Below are 15,069 nucleotides of genomic sequence, written 5' to 3'. Positions count from 1 at the left end.
AGCTGTAAAAATACTAAGTTGGGGAGACAATTTTTTTTTAATCTAAATTTAAAAGACAGAGACCTGATAATTAGAACAAACAGGGAAGAAAAAGCAAATGGCCCTCTATTAAAGAATTCTCACTATTAAAAGTTTTAAAAACATATTTTTTTTGCTATTTTATTTGTATGTTTATATTGGCAAGTGTAAATATACTAGCACACACACTTATGAGATACTATCTTAAAAGATACCCTCTTTGCTAGTTTATTTTTTGTTTCCCTAAACTGGTTATATGGTTTTCTATATTTAACATTTGTACAAATGCTTATTTTCAACTACTAGAAAGCATATTACAGTCAAAAGCTTAATAGTTATTATCAATACCTGAATACTGGGGACTATTCCTTTTTTTAAAATATATTTGTATTGATTTCAGAGAAGGGGAAGGGAGAGATAGAAACATCAATGATGAGAGAGAATCATTCATTGGCTGTCTCCTGCACGCTCCACCCTGGGGATCGAGCCTGCAACATGGGCATGTCCTCTGACCGGGAATCAAACCATGACCTCCTGGTTTATAGCTCGACGCTAAACCACTGAGCCAGGCCAGCTGGGCTACTGGGAACTATTTCTAAAAAGACTGCTGTAGCTACAGAAAGAATACCTGTTACTATGTGAATTGGAGGTGGAACTGAAGTGCCAGCATCTGATTAATATCTATACTCAATCCCTGTCAGGATTATTATTAACCAGAATGTAGAGATAATTCCTGGTGCAGCTCTAACCTTTGAGATCATCAGCATAGCAGGAAAATCTATTCATCTTTAATATATTATTTAATACCACTACTAGTACACACAGGACATGGGGCCGCTGGAGGGCCTAGCATGAAACTGATTTTGCTCCCAGATGCTTGTCAACAGACTAAGACCTCCTCATGCTGCTGCTATTACATCTGAATCATCTGGGATTAAGCAAGTATAGCTGACTCTCAATTATACTAAAGTTTTAGGGTTGTATTGCAACATTTCTTATATGTGAGCACTTAATAAAATAATTTAAAAGGCTTAAAGTACTCCAAAGGAGATTAACTACACATACACCTACAATAACTTCATATTGAAATTAAGTCAATATTTTAATAAATGATTAAAGTCAGAGAGAACTTTTTTTTTTTTAATATATTTTATTGATTTTTTACAGAGAGGAAGGGAGAGAGATAGAGAGTCAGAAACATCAATGAGAGAGAACCATCGATCAGCCGCCTCCTGCACATCCCCCACCGGGGATGTGCCCGCAACCCAGGTACATGCCCTTGACCGGAATCGAACCTGGGACCTTTCAGTCCGCAGGCCAACGCTCTATTCACTGAGCCAAACCGGTTTCGGCAGAGAGAACTTTTTTTCAGGGCAAAATTTACACTAGGTTTTGTTTTTAATTCTAAAACTGTATTTTTTTCCTTTGTAGTGATTTTACTGGGTTGTCACTGGTCAACAAAATTATACAGATTTCAGTGTGTACAGTTCTATGACCCGTCATTGTACACTGTGGTGGAGACTGCTTAATGATAATTACTCAAATAAGAGAATACTTAGTAACAAAAGTCACTACCAGGAAAGTTCTTCTAATGGAACATCAAAACAATGTGTATGAAAAAGATTTGAAGTAAATAAGGCCCAAGTTCTCTAATGTTAAGGAAGCATAACCACCTAAAATGGAACACATCAATAAGAAAACTTCTCTACCTTCTAGAAAGCTGTCCTTAACTGAGGGCACTGGAAAATGAAAGTGCAAAGGTGAAGCCAATTATACTACTGGAAAGTCTCTTGTAATTATAATGTTCAGAAGTCAAATGTATTGATAAATGCCTTGAATCACGGGAAATTTTTTTATTTATATAATAAATTTAAAAGTTCAATAAGGCTGATATTTATTTGTGTTCAACAAACTATTTTCTCATAAAGGGTAAGGATGAAAATCTCATCCAAGAACACAAATATTTTTAAAAATCATCTCAAAGAAAGTTTCATTTTCATCCAACTGTTAGAATTCATTAAAATCACTTGTCTCTGTACTATGAGGATACTGAACTTTTATTTAGCACTATTTTATTAACCTAGCTTAAGTAATTATGTGCATGCTCTCATAAATTAAACTATCTCTTTTGAAAATTAATCCATATTGCTTTTTTGACAATACAGTATTTTCAAAGTATTATAAGTTTTATTTTATTTGGAAGAAAATGTAGAGAAAATATTTAAAATCAAAACGAGACTTACTACCCTACATATATAAGTGGTTTTCCACAGTGAAGAAATTTATATGCTTAAAGCTAAAAACATTTTTCTAATTATTGTCCAAATCTGTATTCAAGGTGGTCTTGAACTCCTAAAAAAGCTTCAAAACAGGTAAATGCCAATAAAAACAGCATGTAGCTACAGACCAGCAATGCCAAAATGACTTCAATGAAATGTCACTTAGAGATACAAGGAAAAGGATCAACTGAATTCCCAGTTCTCTGGTTTTATGGCTGTGAGGGTTATACGTGGTTCCAAAGAGCGTCCCGTATATAAACAGAAAGCACCGGGCAAGGGCTTGTCCTGAAATGACCCATCTGTGTCTGTCTGTGTCCTGCTGTGCGAACTCCTGCCTCTCACCAACCTAGAGCTTTTCTTCCCACCAACTCAAGCTCTAAGGAAAGGTCAGGCAGGTGGCAAGCTCTCTCTCTTAAACAGTGTGTTCATGGAGAGGCCCGCTGAGTCACCTGATCCCATTCCTGCTTCGAGAAGGAGAAAATTAGGTCGTCACAGACTTGAAAGACTCAGAGTGAGAAGGACTGATGACAAGTCATGTATGTCCTTGATTAAAAACAGTAATTCCAATCATCCAAGAGATGCAAATCAAAACGACAATGTGGTACCACCTCACACCTGTCAGAATGGCTATCATCAACAAACGACAAGTGCCGGCGAGGATGCGGAGAAAAAGGAACCCTCCTGCACTGCTGGTGGGAATGCAGACTGGTGTGGCCACTATGGAAGACAGTATGGGGTTTCCTCAAAAAGTTAAAAATGGAACTCCTATTTGACCCAGTGATCCCACTTCTAGGAATATATCCCAAGAAACTAGAAACACCCATCAGAAAGGATATATACATCCTTATGTTCATAGCAGCACAATTTACCATAGCTAAGATTTGGAAACAGCCTAAGTGCCCATCAACAGATGAGTGGATTAAAAAATCATGGTACATCTACACTATGCTGCTGTAAAAAAGAAGGAACTTTTACCATTTGCAACAGCATGGATGGAACTGGAGAGCATTATGCTAAGTGAAATAAGCCAGTTGGAGATAGACAAATATCACATGATCTCACTCATATATGGGATATAATAATCAACATAAACTGATGAACAAAAATGGATCCAGAGACAAGGTGGCACTGAGCAGACCGTCCAACCTCGAGGAGAAGGCGGGGAAGGGGAGGTTAGAGATCAACCAAAGGAATTGTATGCATGTATATTAGCATGACCAATGGACACAGACACTGCGGCGGTGGGGGCTTGCCCTCGGGGGTGGGAGGGGTGGGCATGGTAGGAGGGGAGGTTAATTGGGGAAATAAGGAGACATAATACTTTAAAGCAGTGGTTCTCAACCTTCCTAATGCCGCAACCCTTTAATACAGTTCCTCATGTTGTGGTGACCCCAACCATAAAATCATTTTCGTTGCTACTTCATAACTGTAATTTTGCTGCTGTTATGAATCGTAATGTAAATATCTGATATGCAGGATGTATTTTCATTGTTACAAATTGAACATAATGAAAGCATAGTGATTAATCACAAAAACAATATGTAATTATATATGTGTTTTTTGATGGTCTTAGGCAACCCCTGTGAAAGGGTTGTTCAACCTCCAAAGGGGTCGCGACCCACTGGTTGAGACCCGCTGCTTTAAACAATAAAAGTTGTTGGGTTTTGTTTAAAAAACAAAACAAAACAGTAATTCCAGCCCTAGCCTGTCTGGCTCAGTGAATAGAGAGTCAACCTGCAGACTAACGGGTCCCAGGTTTGATTCTGGTCAAGGGCACATACCCAGGTTGCAGGCTTAATCCCCAGTGGGGAGCGTGCAGGAGGCAGCCAATCAATAATTCTCTTTCATCATTGATGTTTCTATCTCTCTCTCCCTCTTCCTTCCTCTCTGAAATTAATAAAAATATATTTTTTTAAAAAACAGTAATTCCAGAGTGTATAACAGATGTTAATTCCTAGGACCTGAGCATTCCAGGTAAAAAAAAAAGATACAAGTCACCTGCAAACGTATCAAGAATCAAGAACTGAGGAGTTCTGAGAAAGACAGACTTGAACACAGCATTTTTTAAGTATAGTCAAATATACTTACAAAATGTCTATCATTTCCAACAGATACTCTTTTTTGTTTGTTTGTTTCTGTTTTGAAATGGAGTGAATATATGGGGAGTGAAATACGAGGAAAGAGGAAATGGGAAAACTAACGTGGAAGGGTATAACCACTAATCCTGGAGACAAATTCTCACATGAAAAATCCTTCTCTTCTTTGTAGGGCTCAAGCAAGATAGGTGACTCTTATCCCTGCTGCACGTTTATCTTAGCTGCTTAGAGTAAGTGAGGAATAAGGTGCAAGTGTGCAAAAGTGACAGAGGGCCAAATTCCCGATCAGAAATTAAGGCATGGACATGATGAAACCCAGCAGAGGGAAGAATTCAGCAAATACGGAGAAACTCAATGTATGCCTTTAAACATTATTCTAAGTACTGATTAAAACAATTTGACATGGGATAAGGTAAAGCAAGCGATCAGTATTTTGGCCATTAGTAGTGCAAAGTGTTATTTTCCTTTTGTTAATCCTCACCCAAGGACCTTTTTCCATTGATTTTTGGAGAGTAGAAGGGAGGGGAAGAGACAGAGAGAAATAGCCATGTGACAGAGATACATCCTCCACACGTGCCCAACCAGGGCTGGGAATCTGGCCTGCAACCGAGGTATGTGCCCTTGACCAGAACCGAACCCTGGACCCTTCAGTCCACAGGCCGTTGCTCTATCCACTGAGCCAAACCAGCTAGGACCAAAGTGTTATTTTCAATTTACCACCAACCCAAATCAGACACCAGAAGGTATTTACTTTCCAGCAAAGCTGTGTGGGATCTGCTATCACTTGCAGGTAGCTAAAACTCATCTCTCAGTGGCTGTGGCTCCTTCCTTTACATATGTACCTCTCACCATCTAAGGTTCCAAAGGTACTTGTATTCCATATTCCAAGTAACGTCCAAACATCTTGTCAGTGGGTATGATGTCAGAGCAACCACTCACAGGACAGAATGAATCAGAAGCTCCCTGTGTTGAGTTTGTGCCAAGGGGGCACTGATAAATGTCATCCATGTGGAAGTCTTAGAACAAGGACATGAGTGACCATATCACATTAGAGCTGAGGTGGAACTCCTCACCACAGAAAATAAAAGTGAGATAGTGAAGGTGCAACAGTCTTTGCTTTAAAATCCAAAGATGAAAAGAACAAAAAGTACCATATGTTAACTGATACAGTTATAATAATGGTATTTTGAAAATGTGTCCTCTTTCTGGGATCTACAAACACTAGTTCTTTCCTGCCATAAACGCACCCTTGGCTATTAGGCATTCCTTATTAAAGAACCCTCCTAAGGTTAGTGTCTGTGAATAAAGTGAAGGGGAGTCCATCACCAGTCAGTGGCTGACTTCAGATCAACTTCCATTAGTGATGTAGCGGGTAAAAGAGCAAGGATTACACCCAGATCCCTAAGTGTCCCCTTGGATCCTAACAAACATTCTGATCCTTACAACGAGGCTGCTTTCCACACAGAAATGCCCAGAATTCCATTCTAATACAAAGTTGGGAAACCCCAGAAACCACCACAGCACATCACTTTGCGATCACCTTCTTCTGGGCTACAGAAAGTACTAGGCATCCTCACTTTCCCTATTTCCATACTAAGATTCTATATCCCACAAGTTCAGCAAGGCTCTTATCCCCGCTGCTCAGGTTCATTCTGCGCTGCTAAAGAGTCTTCTAAATAGGCCACAAACAAAGATGCCCATGACAGCTCACATGCCATCACTAATAAGGTCCAACCAGAGCCAACATCAGCCAAAACAAACAAATGAACAAAAAAGTATTTAGGCCCTAACCAGTTTGGCTCAGTGGATAGAGCATCAGCCTGTGGACTCAAGGGTCCCGGGTTCGATACCGGTCAAGAGCATGTACCTTGGTTGTGGGCATATCCCCAGTGGGGAGTGTGCAGAAGGCAGCTGGTCGATGTTTCTCTCTCATCAATGTTTCTAACTCTCTATCCCTCTCCTTTTCTCTCTGTAAAAAATCAATAAAATATATTTTCCAAAAAAAAAAGTATTTGGAATGCTGATCATAGGTGCAAAAATGGTTTTCATGTCAAAGAGTGTCTGTTAAATCAATTGTATGAATTTATGACAATACATGCTTTCACTAAGGCAGAAAGGATACTAAATCTTAACTGCAAAACCATCCAAGTCTTTAGAATCAATTTACTGAACTCTCAATGGTATCTTAGTCTAAATAATTAACTAATTAATTATGTAATAATGGTACCTCCCATTCTTCTGACGATACTGAGGCCTAATTAATTGCTTTTTGGGGGAAAAAATATTTTTATTGAGCTTTTTTTAAGAGAAAGAGGAAGGGAGAGGGACAGAGAGAGAAACATCAATATGAGAGTAAAACATCGATTAGCTGCCTCCTACATACACCCTACCAGGGATTAAGCCTGCCACTTGGGCATGTACGCTGACCAGGAATAGAATTGGCAACCCTTCGGTGCACGGGACGACACCCAACCGAGCCACACTGGTCAGGGCCCAATTAATTGCTTTTATATATCTTCTGCTATGTATCATCGGAGAACTTTGGAGAGCAGTTCCAAACACATATGCAATATTACATCATGGGAAAGTTTCCCTGAGGACAAAGTTAATGGGACAGGCTTGATATATGTTGATTAAGGGTGGTATCATCTTCTTCCTCTTTCCTATTACATCACCCACATGTAAAGGACACAATGTTAATCTTAGCATTAAAATTAAGGGCTTACATACAGATCATAAATTATAGGTCATTACTTCAGTACCAACAACAAAAAAGTGAGATAAGAGTAAAAATGTGATGTATAACCAATTTTAGAGGCACGGCCATAAGACAACAAAGAATGACAGAAAAATGTGCAAGATTATCAAATATTGGTTAGAGGACCCTCATTTAGAATGAAGTGTGATAAGACATGTTTTTCTCCAAGTAACTATATAAGCTGGGATTTATGGTACTATGTGGTACTATGTCACAATTCAGTCAAATCAACCAGTGATAGTAGAGTTTCCGAAACTAGATATCCAGAATGTTCAGAAACACAGCATGGTGAACTAAAGTTCCCCTAGAGCCACCATGTCCAAACTGTCCTACTTGGACCCCAAAGGTTTTCTCAGAGGTCATGCCAAAAGGACTTTCAGTAGGGGTAGGCAGATTTCCCACCTCTTGCCCCCTTACATCAACCAGAATCGCACTAATTTTGTCTATTTAATTTATTGGGGTGAATATATAATTCTGAAACCACACTCTAAAAACCACTAAGAGCAACAGCAAAAAAAACACATGTATACTAGGAGTTCCAATGCCAAATACACAAGGGACCTGCGTTCAAAACCAAGGCTGACCAGAGGGTAGCCCAGTGCTGGCGGAGATCCACTTACACTTTTCATTTGCAACACCACAACTTTAAGCAACATTAGGAAGCATAAAATAATATGGCTCAATCAATCATGTATTTCTAAATTAAGTCACATGATCTAGCCAATCAAATGAGAGCCTAAGACACTGGAGTCAGTCTGAATTCAAAACAAGATGGCCATGACTTGTGTATCCCACAAGTGATCTGGATAATCAAACACTAGCACTGTGGCCTTCGAAACTCAACCAAATTTCCTAACAAAGCACTCCATACTATCAGAAAAAAGCTTTTCCAATATCATTCTAGCACTTTTGAAACAATGTGCAACACCAATGTTTAAAGACTAAAATGAACCTTCTCCAATAATGCTCACACTCCCCACCTAAATTATTCAGTAATGGAACTTCCAACAGAAATGGCAGGGCCCCTGCAGTGGTGGGGAAAACAAACGAAGCTATACTTTGCTGGCCCCTGCCGTCCCATACTGGCAGTACCACCTGCACCAAGGAGGCCTTCCTAAAGAGATGAAAACCCACACTGCTCAGGGGAGGGCTGAGCGGTGGGATGCTAATACTGTCAGATGCAGGGCTCTGATCCTTCCCAGCAGTCCTAGGGGTTAACACAGGTCTCAATTCCAGGTCAAGGACACTGAAGTCAAGATCCAAACACCAAAGAGAAGGAGGAATGCAGAATCGAGGTCAGGTTACCAGCCCTGGATCAGGAACACTTAAATCAGCGGTTCTCAACCTGTGGGTCGCGACCCCTTTGGGGGTCGAACGACCCTTTCACAGGGGTCGCCTATGTGATTAATCACTATACTTTAATTATGTTCAATTTGTAACAATGAAATTGGGGGTCACCACAACATGAGGAACTGTATTAAAGGGTCGCGGCATTAGGAAGGTTAAGAACCACTGACTTCAATCAAAGCAACAGGAGAGATGGAAGAGTAGAGAAAACAGAGTGTTGAAGAAATAAGAAAAATTAGATCACCAAGAAACAGAACACATCTGAACCCTTAAATACAAGGTCACATCACAATTCAATCTAGCCTACACAGTCTGGTCTAATTTCAAACAGCCAATCTGACTTTCTGATTAACCCAGGTAACTTCACAAGTAAAAGACTAAAAGGTCCTCATAATGATCAATGGTGACAGCCTTAACATAACTTCCTAGCCCTACCCACCTGTCCAATATTAGTTCCAATCTCCAAGGAGATCACAGCTTTATTTCAGCATTAACCCTCCAAATAACAATCCCATTGCCTTCCATTTTTAGTCTCAGCAATTTCATTCCCTTATGTTCCCTCTCATTTTCATTCTTTTCTACTCTCCTGTTTCTTCTCTCATAGCCTACAAATAGGAACAGGGCATGCATGCCTTCAGGAAATCAACCTGGACATGAGTCTGTTAGGAAACATTAGGAAAGCTGGTAGTCTACACAAGCAGGATTTACACTGCAGGCAGGGCCAGGTGGGGGCTCCCTGTCAAGGCCCGAAGATCATGCCTCCCTGTCAGCAATGTGTGTGTCACTCTAGTCAAGTCCAGCCCACAGGCCTGAACCACAGCACTTCAGCTACTCTCTCCAACTGTTCACTCCTGTGTCCTGATTCTGATCATCTGTGGACCTAACTCTCCTGGGTGTCTCTAATCCTGGCTCAGAGAGCTAATCCCGAGTGCTTCCTCTGATGTCTGCTCTGAATGCTGGGCTTTTTCTATGATTAACCCTGCCAGAGAGCTAGCCAGGCACCTGCTTTACCGTTATAGGACAGTGATGAACATGTCTGTCTTCATTCAGTGGCTATCCCACTATCATGCAAAATGGGCATAAAATGCTATCTGCAGAGGATGCTGATCAAAGTCTGGAATACCAAGCCAGTTGAAGTTTGTCCTTCCTGAGCTCTAGAAGACCCTCTGGTGACAAGGGCTCTGCCCACGGCTGCCCTGTGACGCTGTCATTCAGGCAGACGTAAACCGGGCCTGTCACCACCATGCGGAAAAAAAAGAAGGCCGTTTCCTCAGATGTGTGCAGTTAAAACTAAAGGGTTAAAATTTTCCAATTCTTCGTCCTAACACAGTACGACAATGGCAGCTTGGGGAGACTGTCCTCAGGTCAAAGGTCAAAACATTATTTTAAGTAAAACTTTTACAATGTTATCTTATTGAATCTGATTTATTTTGTCTGAACTGATTTTTAGATTAAGTCTTGGAGGTAATTATTTCTGGTAATTAAGAAGTCATTTTTTCAAACATTTCTTATATTTGGTAAAATAACTTGGGGAAGGGCTCCCTCCCTCAAAATTAAAAATGAGAGATAATAATTATTTAACTATCAGGTTAATATCACAGTTCATCTTTGTATAGATACTGCAAGTAAATCTTAAGGATGATTTCCAGGATAAGCTTAATATCTAACAAAGTAATCCTTCTAAAGTCCCAAAGTGCACATTAAAACACTGGTACGGGGCTACTTCAAGTGTATGTCTCATTTCACCCGCTGCAATGGAAACTCACAGCACTGTGGACCATGGTCTCACAGTTCATTTATGTATCTCTACAGTCCCACTTTCAGAGCTAAATACAGTGGGTGCTCAGTAACTCACTTTCTACATGTACAAGGTCAAATCGAACTCCTTATTCATACATTGCTTCTATGTATTTGTACTTGTTAATCTGGCTTGTGTGCCTAAGGAATGAGGGAACAAACTGTCTTAGGTGTGATGAGAGGTTAAGCTTTTTCAAAGAGACCAACAATATATGTATTTATATATTGTATTATATAATAATAGATGGCATATATCAGTCATCAAGTATACCTTATCAATACATTGGTTAATATGTATATTATCAACCTCCTCATGCTAAACTATCACACATGCTCAAGAATTCAGGGTATCAAACAGTGGTCATAAATGTGACCATTACCAGTCTGTAGGTCCCAAGACTGCCTTAAAAGTATTTCTTAAAAGTTGGGTTGTTTTTTAATATATATTTTTACTGATTTTTAGAGAGAGAGGAAGGGAGAGGGAGAGAGAAAGAGAAACACTGATGTGAAAGAGATACATCAATGGGCTGCCTCCTGCATGCTCTCACCAGGGATTGAGCCCACAGTCCGGGCATGTGTCCTGACCAGGAATCAAACCAGCAACCTTTTGGTGCATGGGGTGATACCCAACCAACTGAGCCACTCCGGCCAGGGCAAGAGTTGGGATTTTTAAATTTTATCTTTATTGTTCAAAGTATTACATATGTCCCCTTTTCTCCCCGCTTTAATCTTTCCCTACGCACCCCCTTCGCCTACAGCACTACTGTCTGTGTCAATGGGTTATGGATATATGCATAATAGCATCCCAACAGAGGCTCTCAAAATAAGGTCAAATTACAAATGGCGACAATTTCCTATTCTCACTTTTAAATTCCTTCAAAACTTGAGTCAGCATTATACAGTTCCAAAGGTTATCAAATTAAGAAAAACGTTTTTAATGTCAAAATGAAGTACCTTCTTTATTTACCTTTAAGACCGATTAACTGTGACTAAGCCAGTCCAGATTACTAAAACAGATCCCAATGTGAATTAGCACAGGGGAACACACACAGCACACACTGAAAACAGCAGGACATGATTACTTAAAAGTGCTTTCTCTAGTGTTGGGGGGGGGGGGGGCGCGCGTTTAGAACTTAGTTACAGAGGGCAGATTTCCCTTAAGGCCCAGCTAAGCAAAAGCGGATGTTATGAACAGACAACGTGGGGCAATGCAATACTCATGCAGAAGAGTCTAAATAAAATGACTTTCCTTCCACTTCTCTGCAGTGACACAAAATCAAAAGAGAAACAATTCATTCTAAGAAAAACAACATTTTATTTCAACAGATAATCCAGAGCAAAAGTCTTAGCATCTTCATCTTTAGAGGTCTATAGGTTATATGCAAAATTTCATACATGTCTGCGCCTTTCTGAGAAAAAGTCTATAGATCTCATCACATAGGAAAATATGACCAAGATAAGAACCCACAGAGAGAAATCAGTTTTCCATCATTAATTTCTCACTAGTTTTAATGACCCAGAAAGGAGAAATGCTCAAAAATGAAGGAGGCTAAAATAGTAACATTTTGCTCACAATAAACTTCAACACAGGCAGCCTTTTATATTAATGTAATATAAATCCACTCCCCAAAATCAAGCAAGAAACTGAGGCTCCCCTCTCATCAAACTACTTTGATAAACTCTCAAAATAGGGAATTAACAGGAAGACAGCTTAGTCTGCAAACCCATTCTCAAGTCTTACAAACTCGAACATTATTTATCACTCTAAGAATTTTAAATTCAAGGACAATATATCCAAATCTTATTTTTTTTACTTTTCTTTAAATTGCCCTCCACTCCAACTGTCAATTTTCCTAAAATATCTTACACAGAGCAAATATTCATTAAACATCAGAACAAACAAGTAAACAAATTACAATTATATGGGCCAACTAAGAGTGGGATGGAAACCATCAGTTCATTACAGGTGCCAACATAAGCCTGCCAGGTACAATCTATGGGCCAATCTCCATTTCTGGCCACTCTTTGATTTTTTTTTTTTTTAAATGAACATATTAAGTGGCATGACACTCACAATAAGGACAGAATGTGACAGCATTATCACAAGGTATACATTTAATACATCTTCCAAACCAGGGAACAGGGCAGTACTGAGTGGAGATGAAATAAACAAACAGAAGCCGAGCCGGTCAGGGCCGAGTAAGGTTGAGGTTAGTGGCAACAGCATGTGCGTGGTTTCCAGGAAACCTTCAGTAAGACTGCTGTTAGCCCTAGCCCCGCACCTTGCCCAACCCAGTGCGCTGCCTCTTCTTCCAGCTCCCCGCCTGGCTCAGTGCAGCACTGCCCTGCTCCCAGGGGTGCAGCCGCCCGGCCTGAACTCACCTGGGCCGTGGAAGGGCCTGAAGTTTAAAACATGTTAATGCATCCTGCCAAAAGTGCAGTGAACATGCATACTTCATACACCCATGGTTTCAGAGAGAGAGAAAACGTGCCACCATAAGACAACTTCTGTACGAAACACCCTCAAAGAATTCGAAGAAACAATTTTATGGACACCCACATTTACCACAAAGTAAGAACAGAATAGTAGTATTACAACATCGAGAAACTGCACCTCACAGATTAAAGTTCCAAAAATAATTATGTGCTTCACCTACTTTAACTGCCATTATTTGTCCACTTGGTTTGTGGACCATTTTGTTGACAGAACCATACGCTCCTCGTCCGATTTCTCCCAGGTCTTTCAAGTCCTCTGCGGTGAAATCCCAGTGCTGTTCAGGGGAGATCTTCAGTTTTCCTGATGATTCAATGCTGTGTGTTCTCAGTCTCTCTCTGTTAAAATATTGAAAAGCAATTTCCACATTTTAAATATGGTTTGACTTATTTATTTTAGCTAGCAGCGATTAATGTGTGGGGAATTTGTTTTCTCATAATTTACTAAAACAGTCTGACCTCCAGATTTTGGGAGTTTTGTGTTTGTATTATCTTGGTTTTTCACACACTGAATTAAGAAAGGCTGAAATTTAGGTAATCCATAAACACAGCTTTAATGGGATTTATAAAACTAATTTCCATTTATTGAAGAAACTAATTCTGCACACCAGTTTTTATTTCCAAATACAGATCTTTTCCAAACTTTGCAAACTGTATTATCAAATGTGGAATCCCAAGAGCTACAAGCCCCATTTCCAGAAAGTTCTCATCCTACCTCACCCAATATTATTTATTCTAGGTTCACAATCCTGGTGCAGCTATTCACAAACTGCTGCACATTCGAATCATTTGGGGAGAATTTTTTAGACCCTACAGCAATTAAATCAGAAAACCTAGGGACAAGAGGCAGGAAACCATATTTTTAAAGATCCCCAGGTGATTCTGGCAGAGTTTAGGAACTAGCACCTCAGTGTACTGCCATGTTCATGATAATGCCATGCTCAGGGAGGGGGATAGTTAAATGAGTATTCCGCTGGCTCTAAGATGAAACTGCCATGTGCAATTCAAATTTGAAGCTTTTAGCCTTTGTTCATTAGATAAAGCAATGGAGTGAACATAAATAATTCATAGACAAGAGCGCTTACTCATTACAGATTTTCATTAAATAAAAACTTCACCTCCAAAATTCCAACCGAGAGAACATATTAACTTCTAATCATGCTTCGTAAAGAAAAAAAAAAATCCAATTAAAACTAAAAAATCAATCTCATTTCTCACTCCCTCTGTCTATGTGTGTCTCTCTTTCTCTTTTATCACATACACTGCAATGTGCAGGAATAAACTGCATCAACTAGAGTGAAACATACATAAAAGAAAAACATTCCACTAAGTATCATCTACATTTTTTTAATTTCATATTAAATGATCAGAATCTCTTTTTAAATCTCATCTGGAGATACAAAAAAAGTTTATATGCTTGGGGTTTTTTTATTTTTCTTCTTCCAACATTTATGAACATTTCTCAGATTTTTTTGGTTTTTGTAGCTATTTTTAAGGTTCTCAAAATACTTAGAATTTTAAAAGTGCTCCAGAATAACCAGGTACACTAATATTAATAATAACCAAGATTTGGTGAAAAGGTAAAACCTTCCAGTTATAAAATAAACAAGTTCTGGGGATGTAATGTACAGCATGGTGACTATAGTTAATAGAGTATTATATATCTGAGAGTCGCTAAGAGTATAGATCTTTAAAGTTCCAATCATACACAAATTTATAACTGTAGTTGGTGATGGATGTTAACTAGACTTACTGTGGTGATCATTTCACAATATACACAAATATTTAATCATTAAATCATGTACCTGAAATGAATATAATGCCAATTATACCACAATAAAAATAAATAAAACCTCTTCAAGGTGAAAACATAACAATAGCCAAGATTCAAGATTATTGTTCAAAGATTAGTACACTGTCAAAGTAACAACTTAGTGAACTAGCATACCAAAAGCCAGATTCTCAAATCACAATACGAACATGTCATAACACCAGCCTTCATTCATCCAGTTTCCAAACACTTTCACCGGTCTACCTCAGACTCTAGAATCTAGAGTCACAGGAACCCGGAAATCAGTGGCCTAAGTGACCAGTCAGGAACAGCTGTGAAGCCTGAACGAAGTTTTTAAGATGGAAATCAGATCCAGGCAAGTACATCAAGCCCAGAGACTAATTTCCTCAGTAATCTTTTCCATGAAGTATACAAATTAAGCCAGGAAACATTCTAGCATCAAAAAGTCCCATGTATAGCGATTACTGTTCTATGATCAATGGCAAGTAA

At 39.2% G+C, this 15,069-nt stretch overlaps 1 protein-coding gene across 6 annotated transcripts in view; it reads right to left on the bottom strand.

Annotated features, from left to right (window-relative positions):
- The window catches only part of MAP2K4 (mitogen-activated protein kinase kinase 4), a 119,890-nt gene that overhangs the window by 45,802 nt on the left and 59,019 nt on the right, over nucleotides 1-15,069 (bottom strand). For all 6 annotated transcript variants that reach the window (XM_036341650.1, XM_036341651.1, XM_036341652.1 and 3 more), the window contains one exon: nucleotides 12,953-13,127. In XM_036341650.1, the coding sequence (XP_036197543.1) occupies nucleotides 12,953-13,127 (175 nt within the window). The remainder of the gene's footprint in view (nucleotides 1-12,952; nucleotides 13,128-15,069) is intronic.

Source organism: Myotis myotis, unplaced genomic scaffold (assembly GCF_014108235.1).
Source record: "Myotis myotis isolate mMyoMyo1 unplaced genomic scaffold, mMyoMyo1.p scaffold_m19_p_17, whole genome shotgun sequence".
Classification (NCBI taxonomy): Eukaryota; Metazoa; Chordata; class Mammalia; order Chiroptera; family Vespertilionidae; genus Myotis; species Myotis myotis.
Note: the sequence above shows the minus strand (reverse complement) of the source record. Positions and strands in the feature narration are given on the sequence as shown.